Genomic DNA, 18,904 nt, shown 5'->3' with positions numbered 1-18,904 from the left:
TGGGATTGTGCTATAGACACAGGTAGAATAGTGAGAGAGTCTTATGTATCTGTGTGTGTGGTTTCAATAATTGTAAAAAAGATCAGTGATGGCTTTAATTGTCTAATTTACCTTGTTCATTTGTAATTTTGTACTTTTTAAAACATTTTTTAGCCTGAAGAGGGATGTGTAGCATCTTAAATGCATAGTTTATAAAAGTTGATTTTATGGTCTTCAGTAAAAAACGGTTATAAGAGGCATAACATAAAATTAAATGTTATTAGCCAACATTGTCTTTGTTATTAAAAAGCATTAAGTTTTCTAAATTTATTTTGTCTTTCTGTAATAAATCCAGTTCTATTCATATACTTCATAACAGTGAATGGATGAGTGAGTGAATGAGGACAATAATAGACAATATAAGCTTTATTAGATAGTTTAATAATATATATTTTATAATGTCTAACAATAAATTTATCTTAAAAGATTAAGGTGTATTAAAAATTTTTTAAATTAATATATAAAGTTCTAAATACTAACTTTTTTCCCTTCTTTTTCAGCTTCCATCAATTCATTTTCCAGCCAAATATATTGATTGGCAGGATCAGTGGAATTCAGTGTTAAAGTATTGGATTTATACCATAAAATTGTATTCAATCCAAGAATGGTCAAACTTGATGAAAGAGGAAATGAATAATAACCACCTACATAAAAAAAGTTATTTTTGTTAAAATTATATTATAATGCTTATTTAATTAAGAATATATTTACCTTGAAGAAATGTATTCCAAGTAGAATTGGGGAGAATTTCATTCCATCTACCTGTAGTAAGATACTGATTGTAGTAAGTAGTATTGCCATTTTGTGGTACTCTATCTGGTGGAAAAGTATCATGATTTCCAAGCACAGGTAGAATAGTTGAATTTGGAAACTTTAGTGATAATAACTGTGTTATTTTAGCCAATATACTTGTTATACTTTTAAAATTAGGTGATGGATTCCATATATGTGGAGCATTATCTCTAAAACAGGAAATATAATTATTTTTTTAAAGGTTCATTATAATATACTTATTATTTTATATATTAAGTTCTCTTTATATTTTGAAACTGAAATATTTTAATTATAAAGTTTTTTTACATATAAAGATCTGATATATACAATGAATTAGTAATCCTTAGTTGCATATTTATCTTAATTTATGTTTTAAAACAAGGCCATCAATTTTTTCCTGTACTGTCATGTGTTACGAAATTTTTGTAGATTTATTGAAATGATTTAATTAAATAAACTTTTGGAAAAAGGTTTGAATTTTAAGTACTTCAGATGTATTTTGTTATAAAATCAGACACAACAAACACCAGAATAGTAATTAAAAAACAAGTGAAGAAAAGAAAAAATTATGCATTAATAGATTTTTAAAGTTTATGCATTTATAACATATTATGATGTGAATAATTTTTTTAAGTTAAGTAGTTAATATTTTGGATTATTAAATTCTGTAGTGGTCAGATGGCTTCTACGAGGTACAAAGTGCATTATAAATAAATAAATAAATAAAATAAAATATATCATCAAAAATTCTGAAAAATTGGTACCTTCCTAAAAATGATGATATTCTCTATGATAAAAAAAATTTTGCATTGGTTTTATCATTTTTCAGAAAAAAATGTATGGTTTCTCACAAAAGCCATGCAACTAAGTTGTATGGCTTTTGTGTATTATTTTCCTACAATCCTTCAACCTCAATTTTGTAACAGGACCTTCAGGCTACAAAAATATGCACACAGCAGCAACTGGAAATAACTTGAAAGAAATAACAGATTGAAATTTAATATGTTTGTTTGCATTCCAACTCATTATGTAAAGACATTTCTAAAATACTAATGCTATCAATAAGCAAGTGTTTTATATTGGTAGAAGTCAAGTGATGGAAGTCAGATTTTTAACTAAAAATTAGCTTCTCACAATGCACATGACCATTGTACTGTTAATTGCTATTTATTTTTGTACTTCTTAAATCTCATAACTTGACAAATGTAGGACTAATACGGATACATGTTTAAAAAGAATAATAAAATTAATCACTTTGAATTGTCATTTTAGTATGCATTTTGGTCTAAACGCTCTTCAGCTGTTGACAATTCTTTAAAAAAACTGGTTCTGAGTAAAGTCACAAAAAAAAAATATTTTTAGTTTAATATTAAGACATAAAAGGCATATGTAATATCACATTTTGAGTACTAAATATGATATGAATTTTTTTTAAAAACACCAAAGAATTAAAACCAAAATGAATTTACCTAGGAGGGAGTTATTTATCAAAATGTGATCTAAAAACTAAAAGTGTGAACTAAAAAAAAGAAAAGGGTTAAAACTATAAAAAATAAATATTAAGTAACTAAAATAATTTGAATCAGTTTTTTAAAGAATTGTCAACAACTGAAATGCACACTAAAACAATTCAAAGTGATTAATTTTACCATGCTCTTTTAAAACACACATCCTTTATGGTAATTCCTACATTTATCAAGTTTGGAGATTTAAGAAGTACAACAATTGAAGAGGCTTTGAACACATCAAGCTATTTATTTTGTTATCTGGCAGTACTGGTGCTATATTCTTAAATATAATTTCGAAAAAATACAAAGTATTTACATTAATATAACTTAATAAAACCAAGTTATAAATCAGTATCTCAAATAAAAACTGAAAAATAAATACATTTAAGAGTTTTCTAATATAAGTGTAATTATTTTAAAATGCCTTAAAGAAGGCACACTCAATAGAAAACTGAAAAAGTGCCATGAAAAGTTGGGAAGATGAGCAATAACATAGTAATTTTGATACACAAAACTTCAAAGTCAGAGGCAACAGTAACTGCAATTGGCAACATTGTTGATGAATAAGAACATAAGACAATGGACTGATAAAATGGCAGTGCCCTCCAATAGTGCATGAAGCAAGAGCAGTATATTGTCGTCCAAGTTTCAACAAAAAAAGTATTTAAAACATTTTGGCACATGCAGGTATTGTACAGTACCTAAATGAGTTGCACACAGGTATACAAATACAGTTCTAAGGTTCTGAAAACAGCCACAGTTCTGTGGAAGGTTTTCTCCATGGCTGGGACTGCAGCAAATGCAGTCCCAGCCATGGAGAAATTTCCACAGATCTGTGACTTTAGTTGATCATTTCCATTTTCTGTGGGTTTTTTAAAAAACCTAAAAGACTAAGGTTCCAAAAACTGCCACACATCTGTGGAAGATTCTCCATGGCATTCATTGCTGTCCCAGCCATAGAGAGAGAACCTTCCACAGAACTATGGCTGTTTTCAGAAGATTACAACTCTACTTGAACACCTGTGTGAAACTCGTGCATGTGCAAATAGATGTTGATTGCTTATTTTTGGGTCAAAAATTGAACACTACAGTCTCTTGCTTTGTGCACTAATGGAGAGGCGTCACCATTTTGTCAGTCCATTGTCTTATATTCATATAGATCAACGATGTTGCCAGTTACTGTTGCCCTGACTAGGAAGTTTTGTGTCTTAAAATTATTATGCTTCCAACCTTTAAGGGCACTTTTCCTGTTTTTTTATTGAAAATGTATTGTAGTTTCAGATATTTTGTAAAACTGGAAAATAGAATGCCAAGGTACCTGACTTTTTTTTAATATAANTCTGTTTCTTTCTTCATCTAATGTATTCCTGACATGAGTAAATTAACTTTGGATACATTCTATATTCTGTAGCAGGGGTGTTAAGTGACTTTCCTTCCCACCCTGTAAATTTGCAAACCTAGTGACAATATGTAACTGAATTAAAAACTAATATAATTGAGAATATAATAAATTATTATGTAACAAAATATTTATTGTTTTAGAATATACAACTTCATTTGAAATTGTATAAATTGTGTTTGGATCTGAAATGATACTTATAAATTTTAAAATTGGTTCTTTTTCTGCTTTAATGTCTATCTTACAAACATAAATAATAAAAATTACTAAATATATTTTTTTTATTTACATAAAATTTATAATATGCAAGACTCATCCTGCATTAATATTAAATTATAGTAATTATATGAACTGCAATGTATTATAAAATAATAAAAAAATGAATGGCAGAACATCCTATCAAAATTACTTTCAAACTTCTTGATAAAAAATAAATAAAACTGTGATTTGATGTTTAACTTTAGAACAGCATTTCTCAATCTGGGCAATCTGGGTCCTTGTGGGATTTATTGCATTTTAAGAGGCAATAAGCTCTAATTTACATTTTGGGACGAATTAAAAATTTTCTGGACAATTTTAACAGCAAATGAATATTTTTCTTACTTTTACAATCTGATTCAACTATAAGAAGACCTTTAGTGACTAAAAGTCAGAATATATAATCATAATTACATATATCTAATGCTAACCAAGTTCCTAATGAATATAACACTGCAACATGTTATTGATAACTTGCTTGACTGACTAGGTTAGTCAAGCAAATAAGTTATCACTAGCCCATCACAACATCATATTAGTCCTTTTGATGTGGATGTAAATATGATACCCACACATCTGCAAGAAAGTTCAAATTGATTTGCAAAGCATGCCAAAGCCAAAATTTTATATACATAGGATAATATTGAAACATTTTGGATGAGAAATAGAAACAAGTTTAAAATGCTATGGAATGATATCAATATGCTAATTATGACATTTCCAAATTCTTATCCCAGAGAAAAAGGGCTTAACACTGTTCTTCAGTTGTCCAAATCAAGCAATTGTTTGTAAATAACTCAAAAAGGAGATTTGAGATTATTTTTAACTAGTTTCAAACCAAATTAAACCAAGTTTGCTCAACATTGTCAGCCTTAAAGATCATATTAATAATAATAATTACTTATCTTTAGATGTCAATTTTAGAGTTTGTTATTATTGTGAAATCTGTATTTTGAATAAATAAATAATTATGTACAATCTTTTTATAAAATGTAAAACACAAAAAATAAAATATAAGAAAATAAGGGGTAAATTTTATAGAAGAAAAGGGGGAGATATCTTTTTAAGAGTAGGGAGTGATATTATGTTTCGATACTTATAAAGGTTAATTCTGAAAACATCAAGAAACACTGCTTTAAAGCAAACTTAATCTGAATTTCATTCATTTCAAACTTTAAAAAAGATTTTAAAAAAATATCTGATATTTTAGCACACTGCACTTGTATACTTCATTACTATTTGTCACATAGAAAATTATAATTCTTTCTACATATTTAAAAGTTTATATCAATAATTAATCAAGTTTGATATTTAACTTATTGAATAATCTCTGAATTTTATTGTTTTTGTTGCAGTTTAATTTTTATAATTCAATTTATCTATTGTTTTCAATTTTATTTTATTTCAGTAGTAATTGGCCATGGAATACTTCAAAAATAAACTATATGAAATTATTTCTATCCACAAAAACATTACTCTATCATTTTAAATTATGTTTGTAAGTGGTTGAGTAATCTCTAAATAAAGATCAACATCTGTTTTAAAAGTGCATTCCTGTCTATGTGTAAAAATATTTCTGGAAGACATCAACTTTTATGTAATACCTTGAAGATTATTTTTAAATACATAGATACATAAATATAAGGAATGCATATAACAATTTCAAATTCTTTGGGATAATTTTTAAATAAAATTTTTTAAATGTATACAAAATTATTTGTATATCCTATCAGTTTCACATTATATACTGAAACTGATTTGTAATAATGAGAATGCTACAATACAGTGTGGAAAGAAAGTCACTTAACACCCCTGCTACAGAATATAGAATGTACCCAAAGATTGTGCATCTAGCCCATCGTGTAGCATGCATAATCCTGTATGACCTTTTGAGGTAAGTCAATAAAATCTTTTGGCAATCAATTCCTTGTTAAATTCTGATCCTAAATGATGTCACATGACCCCTTCCCATTTACAGTTCCAAAGTTGCATTCAAGATGGTGGCCTTGCATATAACATACATTAATCTGTTTCTTTCTTCATCTAATGTATTCCTGACATGAGTAAATTAACTTTGGATACATTCTATATTCTGTAGCAGGGGTGTTAAGTGACTTTCCTTCCCACCCTGTAAATTTGCAAACCTAGTGACAATATGTAACTGAATTAAAAACTAATATAATTGAGAATATAATAAATTATTATGTAACAAAATATTTATTGTTTTAGAATATACAACTTCATTTGAAATTGTATAAATTGTGTTTGGATCTGAAATGATACTTATAAATTTTAAAATTGGTTCTTTTTCTGTTTTAATGTCTATCTTACAAACATACATAATAAAAATTACTAAATCTAAATCACTATAATTCAAAATTATAAGTTATATTAATAAAGTCCAAAAAACAAAATCCATAATGTATTACCCTGTCCATATAATGAAGTCTGGATCACTTTTATACTTAATCATAGCTTCTATAGAAGAATTAATCAAGAGCCAAGGAGAATCACAGTTGAAATTTCCATAATCTCCATTGAGATAATCACCTGTAGTGTTTGTTGTCAAATGACACATTTCATTTGGATTTCCTCGTATGGAATATTGTTTATCCCAATGAATATCAGTGATTTGCCAAAATGTACCTACATTAAATACACACATTATTTATTAAAAAAGATTGTAATAAACTGTCAAATAATAATTTAAACATATATGTAAATATACTTATTTAAAACCCATCAAATGTGTTCAGAAAGAAAAACAATTAAAATAAATTTTTTAAATATGTAATAAGCTGCATCTCTTTCATTTTTAGAATGCTTCGGTGACCTTCCTTAAGCTAAATGCAAGAATCTAGCATCCTAAATGTGTACAAATATTATAGCATTTTAAAAATAAATATAATGTAAAGAAAAAATATTAAAATAATAAAATAAAAAACAAAAAGAGGAAAATAATTATTATGAGATGATGGTTAAATTACACTAGATTTACTCATAATAATTCTTTTGAGGCATTAATAATTTAATTGACATATTTTTAAAATTCTTTCAAATTGATAATACAGTATATAATAGATTTAAGTTATAAATTTAAAAGTGTATAAATTTACTAAAATATTTAACACTTTCCAGATAAGAATTAAATAGGATAAGATAGGAAAAATTAGATTAAACTTGCATGCTGATATATAGTCAAATCTCAGTTTTCAAATGACTCACTCACTTTTTGAACAAATCAGTTTACAAATAGATTTTCAAACTCATATTTATCCTGGTTAATGTACAATAACTCAGTTGCCAAACAAGCTACTCAGCAAGAGCCTACCACAGATTGGAGACACACAGATGGTCAACTCCCTATACTTTGTTGCGGTCATGAACTACTTCCTGTAAAGAGGTAAAAGGGCCGGAGCAATTGTGTAAGAGGAAAAGAAGAGACAAAAGAAAAACCCACACTTTTGGACTAGCTGTCTCGGCATTCGGACAGAAGAAGCTACACTCCATAATTTGTTACTACCTCGTATCACAAAGAAGTTATGTAAAATTGGAGTCAGTGATTTATCTGCTAATAAATGTTATGTTTTTATATTGTTACACCACGTCAATTTGTTATAATGGCAGTTGGGAACAACTCAACAACTTCTATGTTAAAGAAAGTTGACGACCCAACCAATCAACAACAGGACTACTGATTGAGAAGTTAGTGGTGTTGAGATTGCCTGCATCATTAAATAGGAATCATTGACAATGTTGCTATTTAAATTAGATTTCAATGAACATGCAGAACTACTACTGTTTTTTAGTACATGTCACAGTTGAATTTAAATCAAATTAATAAAAAACTGTATTAACTGACATTCACATAATATAAATGGCATCCAAGAATTCATTTTTAAAGGTGCTTAAGTCAAATTAAATAAAAATTTATTATTTATAATAAACTGCATTTGTAGACATTTTTAGCTGTATCTTAGCATAAGATACAGTTAAAAAAGTAAAAAACAGCTTTATTTTGGGGGTAAAGAACAGATTAATCCATTTTAAATTGTTTCTTATGGCAAAATTTGTTTTTATTTTAGAACAACTTTTAGGAATGAATTATATTTGAAAAGCAAGATTTGACTGTATTATATAATGCTAATTCATTTTATTCCTTAACTAAAGATACATTGTTTAGAATGCTACATGTAAAAAAAGAAAGCATAAGAAATTTAAACTAACTATAAATTTCTCAGAACAATATCAAAAATAAGTCAGCAACTTTCTAAACATTTTCACATGAATAAATTTATTTTAATATTAAAAGTTTTTTATGATACAGATTGGAAAGTCTAACCATGTAATGACAGTAGTTCATTAAAGTGAAAATTAAATTCTTAATATAATTGAAATATTTAATTTCTTCTTCTAATAAAATTTCCTTGATTGCATAACTCATTGTTATGGAAACAATAGTAAGAAAGGATACTTGCCACACACAAGAAATACAAATTGTTAATTATCCTATAACAAAATGATAATTTTAATATTTTTTGTCAGTTTCTCAATATCTATAAAATACTGTAATAAATTCAAGATTAAACAAGCAATTATTTATTGTAACATTAAAATTTGCTGCCCAGTATAATGGCAATCATATTTTTAATTTATTTAATTTCAAATGTATACTCTCCACCTCAAATTAGTTCTGTAGTATCTTTCCCCTGTATCTGTAAATCATACATTTCCGTTAATAATGGAGTCATGCCACTTGTCTATCTAACCTATCTAACTCTTTTTGGGGGAAAATTTATTAATTGAAATATCATCACTTCCAGTTTGCATCATAAATTCATATATAGTTAATCAGGGACTTCTTCCCCTAAGCTTTCCATATCTGGTCTTAAATTTCATTTATCTAACACTGTTTGAGATTAAAGAAAGGAGGACATAACAGTGGGAATTTATAGGTCTGCAATTTTTTCAAATTGCAACCCAAATATTTAATATGTCATTATAATAAAGGAATTTAATATTCTTACAAGAATGCTAAAAAATTAGATTAAAAATCCATGAGAGATAATTATATTAATTTTGTTATTTATGAAGTGTTATAAAGTTTCTTCTTTATTAATTAATATATTATTTTACTTTAAACTGCAGTACTACTAGATGAGAAAAAATTTTATTCTTATATCAATGAACTTGAATTGAAAAAATATAATTAATTTACAGAAATAAATTCATATCAAAAAGAAGTGAGCAGAAATATTTCTTTACACAAATGATGAATTTAATCATTTTATAATAAAACTATAATATAGTTGTCACTCATTACTTTTATCATCATCAAGCTATAGGCATAAATGTAAATGAATTTAACCTATTCATGTCATTAACATAAAATTTTATCTAAAAAATTGCATGAATTAGAATTAAATCTGTATATTCCAAGATTTCAATCAAGATTAGTGGTTATAATAATAAGCATGTTTTAGTATTCCATTCTATTATTAATTTTTCATTTCATCACTATCTTAATGGGATGGCATGAAAATGAAATGTTTATTGACAGACATCACACAGACTTAATTGATTTCTCCCATGTAAGCCAGTGTTATAACTACAATTAATCTCCTCACAAAAACTTTTTAGGAATATTACCAATTTATCAAAAAATTATGATTTAATTAAATTAATTTTAATCTTTTTTTTAACTGCAAGAAAATACTTAATATAAATACACTCAAAAAATTTGAAGATATCCAGTTAATAAATTAAGTAGTAATTAATACATAATATAATGATAGGACTAATACAGTAATTTTAAAACAAAAAATATTTATACTAATCTAAAGAATGCAAGTGCTCCAGACACAGGGGTCGCCAAACTTTTTTAACCGTCGATCCCTAACAAGTTTCCAAAACCTCACATTGACCCCCACCGTTAAGTTTTATTACAAGTGCAAGTGTACGAGCAAAAAAAAAATTTTGTGATATTTAGTTTCAATTTTTCCATCGACCCCCAATAATGTTACATCGACCCCGAGGGGTCGATATAACATTATTGGGGGTTGATATCGACCACTTTGGCGACCCCTGCTCTAAGATCACCATATTTTGAGGTTCTTGGATCCTAACTGTTTGACTGACCAAAGATACACAAATACACAGTTACAGAATACCAAATACACTAGTTACAGAATACCAAATACACTAGTTACAGAATTAAATCATTAAAATTACAACTTATTTGCCTTATTAAAGGAATATACGCTTGATGTATAAAATTGATAGTATATTGGAAGTCAAAGATATAGAGATTGTTTTTGTTTGAAAACAAAAAGGCAATTTAAATTAACATATATGTCACAATAGTTAATGTATATAAATACCGTTGTTTTGTTATATAAATCTCAGAACGGCAATTACGCTTATATACTTTATATAATATGAAACAATGGTCATTGTAGTTTCAGATACTGCGAGGACGACCTTGATACGTTAATACAAGTTTAACTTAAAAATTTCAACGTAAAATATCTTGAAAATTATATATATATATAAAAGCATAATCGTTCAATTAAACGATTCTTTTCGGCAACATTTTGATAATTTATCAAGCATATGTTCTACAGATCAAATGGAAACAAAACACATTTGCTAATAGTGAAAATTTTATTCGTAACTAAAATAAATTTAAAATTTATAATGATGCTCGATTCTATTCACTATAAATCTGAATTTCGCAAGAACCGTCAGAACCGAATAACGTAGTTAATCAACTTTGCACGTTCTCATTCCTTCCGGCGAAAATACCGTAATCTTCTTAGACAGAACATGCTGAACGAAGACGAATTTGGAAATAAAATATTGCTTGTTCCTAATATGTTTAGAATAATTTTAATTAATAAATTTCGGAAATTCGAAAGACAGAAAGTGAAATGTGTTTCTATTCTTAGTTTGATTTTTCGCCTTTATATCCAGTAATATATTGATTTTGTGATAAATTATCAATATTTCGGTATACACATTCTTGTAGACGTTTTGTTCTGCAATTATTTAAAATCAGTAATTTAGTAAAATAATTTTCAACGATATTTAGCTTGAATCATATAGTAGGCTAAATCGAAAAAACTGCTAGCGTCCCAGACGAGTAGGCAGTCTACTTCACACCCGCATACTGCGCCAATCAAAAATATTTTCGATATCAAATGAATTTGTACAAGTTTATGATAATTAAGCGTATTAATATGGAGGCAAAATTCCAACACATCTTTAAAAACTCCTTCGAAAAACGTAAACGAAAAAGGGGTGTAGCTATAAATAACGGCACAGAGAATCCAGATACTGTATCTTCATGTGTGATCCAAATACTAGAAATTATTTTCTAAACACCGTATTTTATTGAAAATAAATCAGCTGAGTTGGAATATGTCATTTACATTTATACGTGAACAGTCTTCCAGTTTTTAATACTGGACAAATGTTTAATTTTTCGAGTGTCATATTATTCTCCTCTCATTATAATGACCATTTATATAAACAAAGCTTCAAAGTGTTTAGACTTCCAGAAAATTATCTATTTTAAGAACTGGGAATAATATATATCCGATTCTAGTCAGTTCCTTCCCCCTTTAAATTCTGAAAATCTTAATTTCAATTCTATTTCACTGACGGAGGTGCTATGTTGATGGAATCACCTAATGTTAAAATTTGAATAGATTAATTCAATTTACTTTTAAAAATATAAAAAAGCATATCCAAATGTACTTATTCTTGTTTAAATTTAACTAAGACATTATTAATTTTTCAAAAAAAAAAAAAAAAAACATTTTTCTGTCTTACTTAAGAAAAGCATAAGCACGAATAAATGCATTGTTACTTAATAATGGTAGAATATATTTCTATACAGTGTAATACAATTATATCAGGATCTAGGGCATCACATTCTTTAACGTTGAACATGCAGAATTCTAACCGATATAAGACACTAATATCTATTGAAAAACGGTTACCTAAGTATTTTACTCTGATATTCAACCACACTCTGATGTAGATGATAAATTTTAAGTAATTCAAGTTATAAATGTATCTCCAACTGAAATAACCTTCTTTGAGTAACACGAGAAAAACAAACAAAAAAAACATACAGTTAAAAAAATCAATTTACGTGAATCTTTTACATAAGCTTCTAAATTTTTTGTCCCACTTTTTTCGTATCAAGATTACGCAATGCCTGACAAAGCTTATAAAAATACAGCGAGTATGTCTGAATATACTATCATTAATTATACTTTAAAATAAAAAAAGTAACTATTAATCTTCTAGATCTCCTTTACAACAATTCGTAGCAACGTATTTGTCAAAGTATTGGAAAATTAAAAAAAATGTTAAAAAATGTCTTTAAAGTGAAACATCTAAGTTGATGAAACAAATTTTTGTAGAAAAGATTCTGTTGATAGAACGACCCCGTCTTTATCTCAGGACCAAATTACTCAAGTATTTTAGCTAACTTTGTTTTTTTTTTTAATTTGCTCAAAAATATTTAAAATAACAAAATTATACAATATTTATAATTTTGACTGAATATAACAGATGTATTACGAGTAAAATAACAATTAAATAATAAAATTCCAACTCAATAGATAATCGTATTAGTCAATAAACAGCAACTTTTAAATTCTAAAAACTGAGAGCAATAAATTCAACAGAAATGAGAAAACGCTAGACGTTAATTTTGTCTAATCCAAAAAATAGACATGGTCTTGACCTAATTTTATAAGGTCAAATATTAGCCCTTAACCTTAGCAGAAAAGTTAACGAGAGTTTTAAGTTGTAGACGAGATCGATCTATTAAATTAAAAATACTTAAAAGTAATGATCATCAAGCATTTACTATTATTAATGTAATGCAAAACATCAGAATGTTGAATGAATTAATAGATACAGTAGAGCGTCGTTTATCCGAAAGAATTCCAGTCGCCAAATTTAAATTTTCGCTAGTGCTGTGGTGCTGCAATCTTTGGCTACTTTAATATTTTTTTCGTTGATGTGTATGTTTTAGCTGGCAGCACTGGCACTTTTGTGATGTTTTTCTGGGGACTGTGTCGTGCCGAATCGAACGCTTTTTGATACTAGATTAACTTCCAAAGTATAATATTTTTTGTTTTTATATTTTTCAATATATTTATTTTGTTTGTAAAAAATAAAGAAATAATTTTTAACGATACAATAGCCACGATTATTATTTTAAAAAGTTTACATTAGGCTTAACATCGACGAAAATTCAACGCGAAGCGACACGCAGCGGAGAAAAATTTCAACATGGGCGAGATTAATATATTTTTTCGTACATAATCGGTTATCTGAAAAATAAGTTATCCGAACAACCCCAGTCCCCAATTAATTCGGATAAACGACGCTCTACTGTATTATAAATCCTTAACCCTTTTAAATTCATACTAACTGAAGAGGGACTATTTTCAATAGTCCGAAATGCATTATGGTTATTTATGTTCATTATTCATACTAATGTAGTCTTTTTTACTGTACATCCCTTTTTGTTTTATTAAATGTTCTATATCGATTCCTGAGTGTTTGTGCTTATTATCACTGATGTGATAAGCCCTTATAATCATCTATCTCACGTTAGTAGATATTTAATTTATTTTAATTGTTTTTATATAATCTGAAGATAGAACGACCCCGTCTTTATCTCAGGACCAAATTACTCAAGTATTTTAGCTAACTTTGTTTTTTTTTAATTTGCTCAAAAATATTTAAAATAACAAAATTATACAATATTTATAATTTTGACTGAATATAACAGATGTATTACGAGTAAAATAACAATTAAATAATAAAATTCCAACTCAATAGATAATCGTATTAGTCAATAAACAGCAACTTTTAAATTCTAAAAACTGAGAGCAATAAATTCAACAGAAATGAGAAAACGCTAGACGTTAATTTTGTCTAATCCAAAAAATAGACATGGTCTTGACCTAATTTTATAAGGTCAAATATTAGCCCTTAACCTTAGCAGAAAAGTTAACGAGAGTTTAAGTTGTAGACGAGATCGATCTATTAAATTAAAAATACTTAAAAGTAATGATCATCAAGCATTTACTATTATTAATGTAATGCAAAACATCAGAATGTTGAATGAATTAATAGATACAGTAGAGCGTCATTAAACGATTCTTTTCGGCAACATTTTGATAATTTATCAAGCATATGTTCTACAGATCAAATGGAAACAAAACACATTTGCTAATAGTGAAAATTTTATTCGTAACTAAAATAAATTTAAAATTTATAATGATGCTCGATTCTATTCACTATAAATCTGAATTTCGCAAGAACCGTCAGAACCGAATAACGTAGTTAATCAACTTTGCACGTTCTCATTCCTTCCGGCGAAAATACCGTAATCTTCTTAGACAGAACATGCTGAACGAAGACGAATTTGGAAATAAAATATTGCTTGTTCCTAATATGTTTAGAATAATTTTAATTAATAAATTTCGGAAATTCGAAAGACAGAAAGTGAAATGTGTTTCTATTCTTAGTTTGACTTTTCGCCTTTATATCCAGTAATATATTGATTTTGTGATAAATTATCAATATTTCGGTATACACATTCTTGTAGACATTTTGTTCTGCAATTATTTAAAATCAGTAATTTAGTAAAATAATTTTCAACGATATTTAGCTTGAATCATATAGTAGGCTAAATCGAAAAAACTGCTAGCGTCCCAGACGAGTAGGCAGTCTACTTCACACCCGCATACTGCGCCAATCAAAAATATTTTCGATATCAAATGAATTTGTACAAGTTTATGATAATTAAGCGTATTAATATGGAGGCAAAATTCCAACACATCTTTAAAAACTCCTTCGAAAAACGTAAACGAAAAAGGGGTGTAGCTATAAATAACGGCACAGAGAATCCAGATACTGTATCTTCATGTGTGATCCAAATACTAGAAATTATTTTCTAAACACCGTATTTTATTGAAAATAAATCAGCTGAGTTGGAATATGTCATTTACATTTATACGTGAACAGTCTTCCAGTTTTTAATACTGGACAAATGTTTAATTTTTCGAGTGTCATATTATTCTCCTCTCATTATAATGACCATTTATATAAACAAAGCTTCAAAGTGTTTAGACTTCCAGAAAATTATCTATTTTAAGAACTGGGAATAATATATATCCGATTCTAGTCAGTTCCTCCCCCCTTTAAATTCTGAAAATCTTAATTTCAATTCTATTTCACTGACGGAGGTGCTATGTTGATGGAATCACCTAATGTTAAAATTTGAATAGATTAATTCAATTTACTTTTAAAAATATAAAAAAGCATATCCAAATGTACTTATTCTTGTTTAAATTTAACTAAGACATTATTAATTTTTCAAAAAAAAAAAAAAAAAACATTTTTCTGTCTTACTTAAGAAAAGCATAAGCACGAATAAATGCATTGTTACTTAATAATGGTAGAATATATTTCTATACAGTGTAATACAATTATATCAGGATCTAGGGCATCACATTCTTTAACGTTGAACATGCAGAATTCTAACCGATATAAGACACTAATATCTATTGAAAAACGGTTATCTAAGTATTTTACTCTGATATTCAACCACACTCTGATGTAGATGATAAATTTTAAGTAATTCAAGTTATAAATGTATCTCCAACTGAAATAACCTTCTTTGAGTAACACGAGAAAAACAAACAAAAAAAACATACAGTTAAAAAAATCAATTTACGTGAATCTTTTACATAAGCTTCTAAATTTTTTGTCCCACTTTTTTCGTATCAAGATTACGCAATGCCTGACAAAGCTTATAAAAATACAGAGAGTATGTCTGAATATACTATCATTAATTATACTTTAAAATAAAAAAAGTAACTATTAATCTTCTAGATCTCCTTTACAACAATTCGTAGCAACGTATTTGTCAAAGTATTGGAAAATTAAAAAAAATGTTAAAAAATGTCTTTAAAGTGAAACATCTAAGTTGATGAAACAAATTTTTGTAGAAAAGATTCTGTTGATAGAACGACCCCGTCTTTATCTCAGGACCAAATTACTCAAGTATTTTAGCTAACTTTGTTTTTTTTTTTAATTTGCTCAAAAATATTTAAAATAACAAAATTATACAATATTTATAATTTTGACTGAATATAACAGATGTATTACGAGTAAAATAACAATTAAATAATAAAATTCCAACTCAATAGATAATCGTATTAGTCAATAAACAGCAACTTTTAAATTCTAAAAACTGAGAGCAATAAATTCAACAGAAATGAGAAAACGCTAGACGTTAATTTTGTCTAATCCAAAAAATAGACATGGTCTTGACCTAATTTTATAAGGTCAAATATTAGCCCTTAACCTTAGCAGAAAAGTTAACGAGAGTTTTAAGTTGTAGACGAGATCGATCTATTAAATTAAAAATACTTAAAAGTAATGATCATCAAGCATTTACTATTATTAATGTAATGCAAAACATCAGAATGTTGAATGAATTAATAGATACAGTAGAGCGTCGTTTATCCGAAAGAATTCCAGTCGCCAAATTTAAATTTTCGCTAGTGCTGTGGTGCTGCAATCTTTGGCTACTTTAATATTTTTTTCGTTGATGTGTATGTTTTAGCTGGCAGCACTGGCACTTTTGTGATGTTTTTCTGGGGACTGTGTCGTGCCGAATCGAACGCTTTTTGATACTAGATTAACTTCCAAAGTATAATATTTTTTGTTTTTATATTTTTCAATATATTTATTTTGTTTGTAAAAAATAAAGAAATAATTTTTAACGATACAATAGCCATGATTATTATTTTAAAAAGTTTACATTAGGCTTAACATCGACGAAAATTCAACGCGAAGCGACACGCAGCGGAGAAAAATTTCAACATGGGCGAGATTAATATATTTTTTCGTACATAATCGGTTATCTGAAAAATAAGTTATCCGAACAACCCCAGTCCCCAATTAATTCGGATAAACGACGCTCTACTGTATTATAAATCCTTAACCCTTTTAAATTCATACTAACTGAAGAGGGACTATTTTCAATAGTCCGAAATGCATTATGGTTATTTATGTTCATTATTCATACTAATGTAGTCTTTTTTACTGTACATCCCTTTTTGTTTTATTAAATGTTCTATATCGATTCCTGAGTGTTTGTGCTTATTATCACTGATGTGATAAGCCCTTATAATCATCTATCTCACGTTAGTAGATATTTAATTTATTTTAATTGTTTTTATATAATCTGAAATGTTTTGTAAGATTAAATCAAAATGTCCTCGAATTATAAAATCTTTCAATTTCAAGAATTTCCTGTACAGTAGTGAGGACATACCTGTGATATTCTGAGACATGTAAATATAATACTGAGCAGAACTGAGAAATAAAGAATATTACGAGGACTGAAATTAGCATATAATCAATTTGAAATGAGTTAAATTAATTACCTAATTAAACTTTTTGTATAAACGTATCTCTGACGATAAATATAGGAAATCGACACAACTCTCAATCTTCATGTAACAACTTACAAGCTTAATATTTCTCTATCAAAATAGACAGAAACGTAAGCTAAATTATAAGAATTTCAAATCAATCCCTTTTTAAATTAAGAATGATAGAAGGGTATATAAAATATATTTTTAATATCTTTCAAAAAAGAGATCATATCTGAGAAAGATTTTGGACAGTGAATAAGATTATCTCAGTCATTAGCATTTACCAAACAATAAAATATTGAATGTGTCGAGGGTTAGAAGAAAAAACTGGAAATTTTTGGGAGATCTAGCAATATGGTTCCGGAGCTCGTTTTTTTAAATCAAAGAGTAGATAATAAACGGTCCAATTATCGAAATGCTTATGAAACTGATTAAATCCATTTTTCCATGTTACCAGATATTTTAAAGGTTTGTATTTCAATCGATTTAAAAATATTGATAAAGCCTACTAAGTTTGTCCACGTTTCACAGTGGTCGATAATCGGTATCAGAGTGAGCAAAATAGACTAAAAATTTTCTACACAATCGTGCAGCAGGAAAAAAAAAAAAAAAGCTTTACGCCATACAAAACAAAGTTTCATCACCGTTTTTCTTATCTATACTATTATTATAAAGAGCTGTTTGTAAGTTTGTATGCAAGGGCTAATCTCCGAAACTACTCATCCGATTTCAAAAATTATTTCACCAATATTTACAATGGAACTTCAAGGTGGACATAGGCTGTATATTATTCCATTAAACATTCATATAAATTGAATGATATCATCTATGGTTAAGGCTTTTATGTCCAACAGATGGCGCTACGAGTATGACGCCCTAAGTTTGCTTTTCTGTGAGGCATTGCCTTCCTGTGAAAATGAACTAAAGCAGATCATCTTCTATCTATCTATATAAATAAAAATGTAATGTTTGTTTGTTCCTACCGATTCCTTTGAAATTTTCACACGACGCTGCATTCGAATACGCACGTGTTTTTATATAATATACGTGTCGAAATCCCCCTGGGAGATGGACAGGATTAAGGATTACCGTAAAGAACTCTGCTTCTATTTATATTATTTTAGATGCGGTTTTTTGCGTTTTTGATTTCGTTTTAATAGGGTACATCAACAGAATATACACTACAAAGGGATTTTTCGATATTCCCCGCGGGGGAGAGGCACAGATTTAAGGCTTACCGTGAAGAACTTTGCTACTATTATACTATTTCAGATGCGGTTTTTTGCGTTTTTGATCGCGTTTTAATAGGGTACGTCAAGAAAATGTACACTAACGTAGTTTTCAAAAAATTCCCCCCCCCACGGGGGAAGTGTTATACATTTATAATAGATACATTTTGAGCCACAACAACGCGTGGCTAGGTCTGCTAGTTGATGATAACGTTC

General features: G+C 27.9%; 1 protein-coding gene across 1 annotated transcript in view; it reads right to left on the bottom strand.

Moving 5' to 3' along the window:
* Positions 1-18,904, bottom strand: part of LOC111620564 (acid sphingomyelinase-like phosphodiesterase 3b) — a 129,773-nt gene that overhangs the window by 69,636 nt on the left and 41,233 nt on the right. Inside the window, exons 2-4 of the mRNA XM_023362509.1 lie at positions 6,408-6,624; positions 751-1,001; positions 520-683 (exon numbers count right to left, since the gene is read on the bottom strand). Coding sequence (XP_023218277.1) covers positions 520-683; positions 751-1,001; positions 6,408-6,624 — 632 coding nt within the window. The remainder of the gene's footprint in view (positions 1-519; positions 684-750; positions 1,002-6,407; positions 6,625-18,904) is intronic.

The sequence above is a fragment of the Centruroides sculpturatus genome, unplaced genomic scaffold, assembly GCF_000671375.1.
Source record: "Centruroides sculpturatus isolate CEXI.00-Female unplaced genomic scaffold, Cexi_2.0 scaffold76, whole genome shotgun sequence".
NCBI lineage: Eukaryota > Metazoa > Arthropoda > Arachnida > Scorpiones > Buthidae > Centruroides > Centruroides sculpturatus.
Note: the sequence above shows the minus strand (reverse complement) of the source record. Positions and strands in the feature narration are given on the sequence as shown.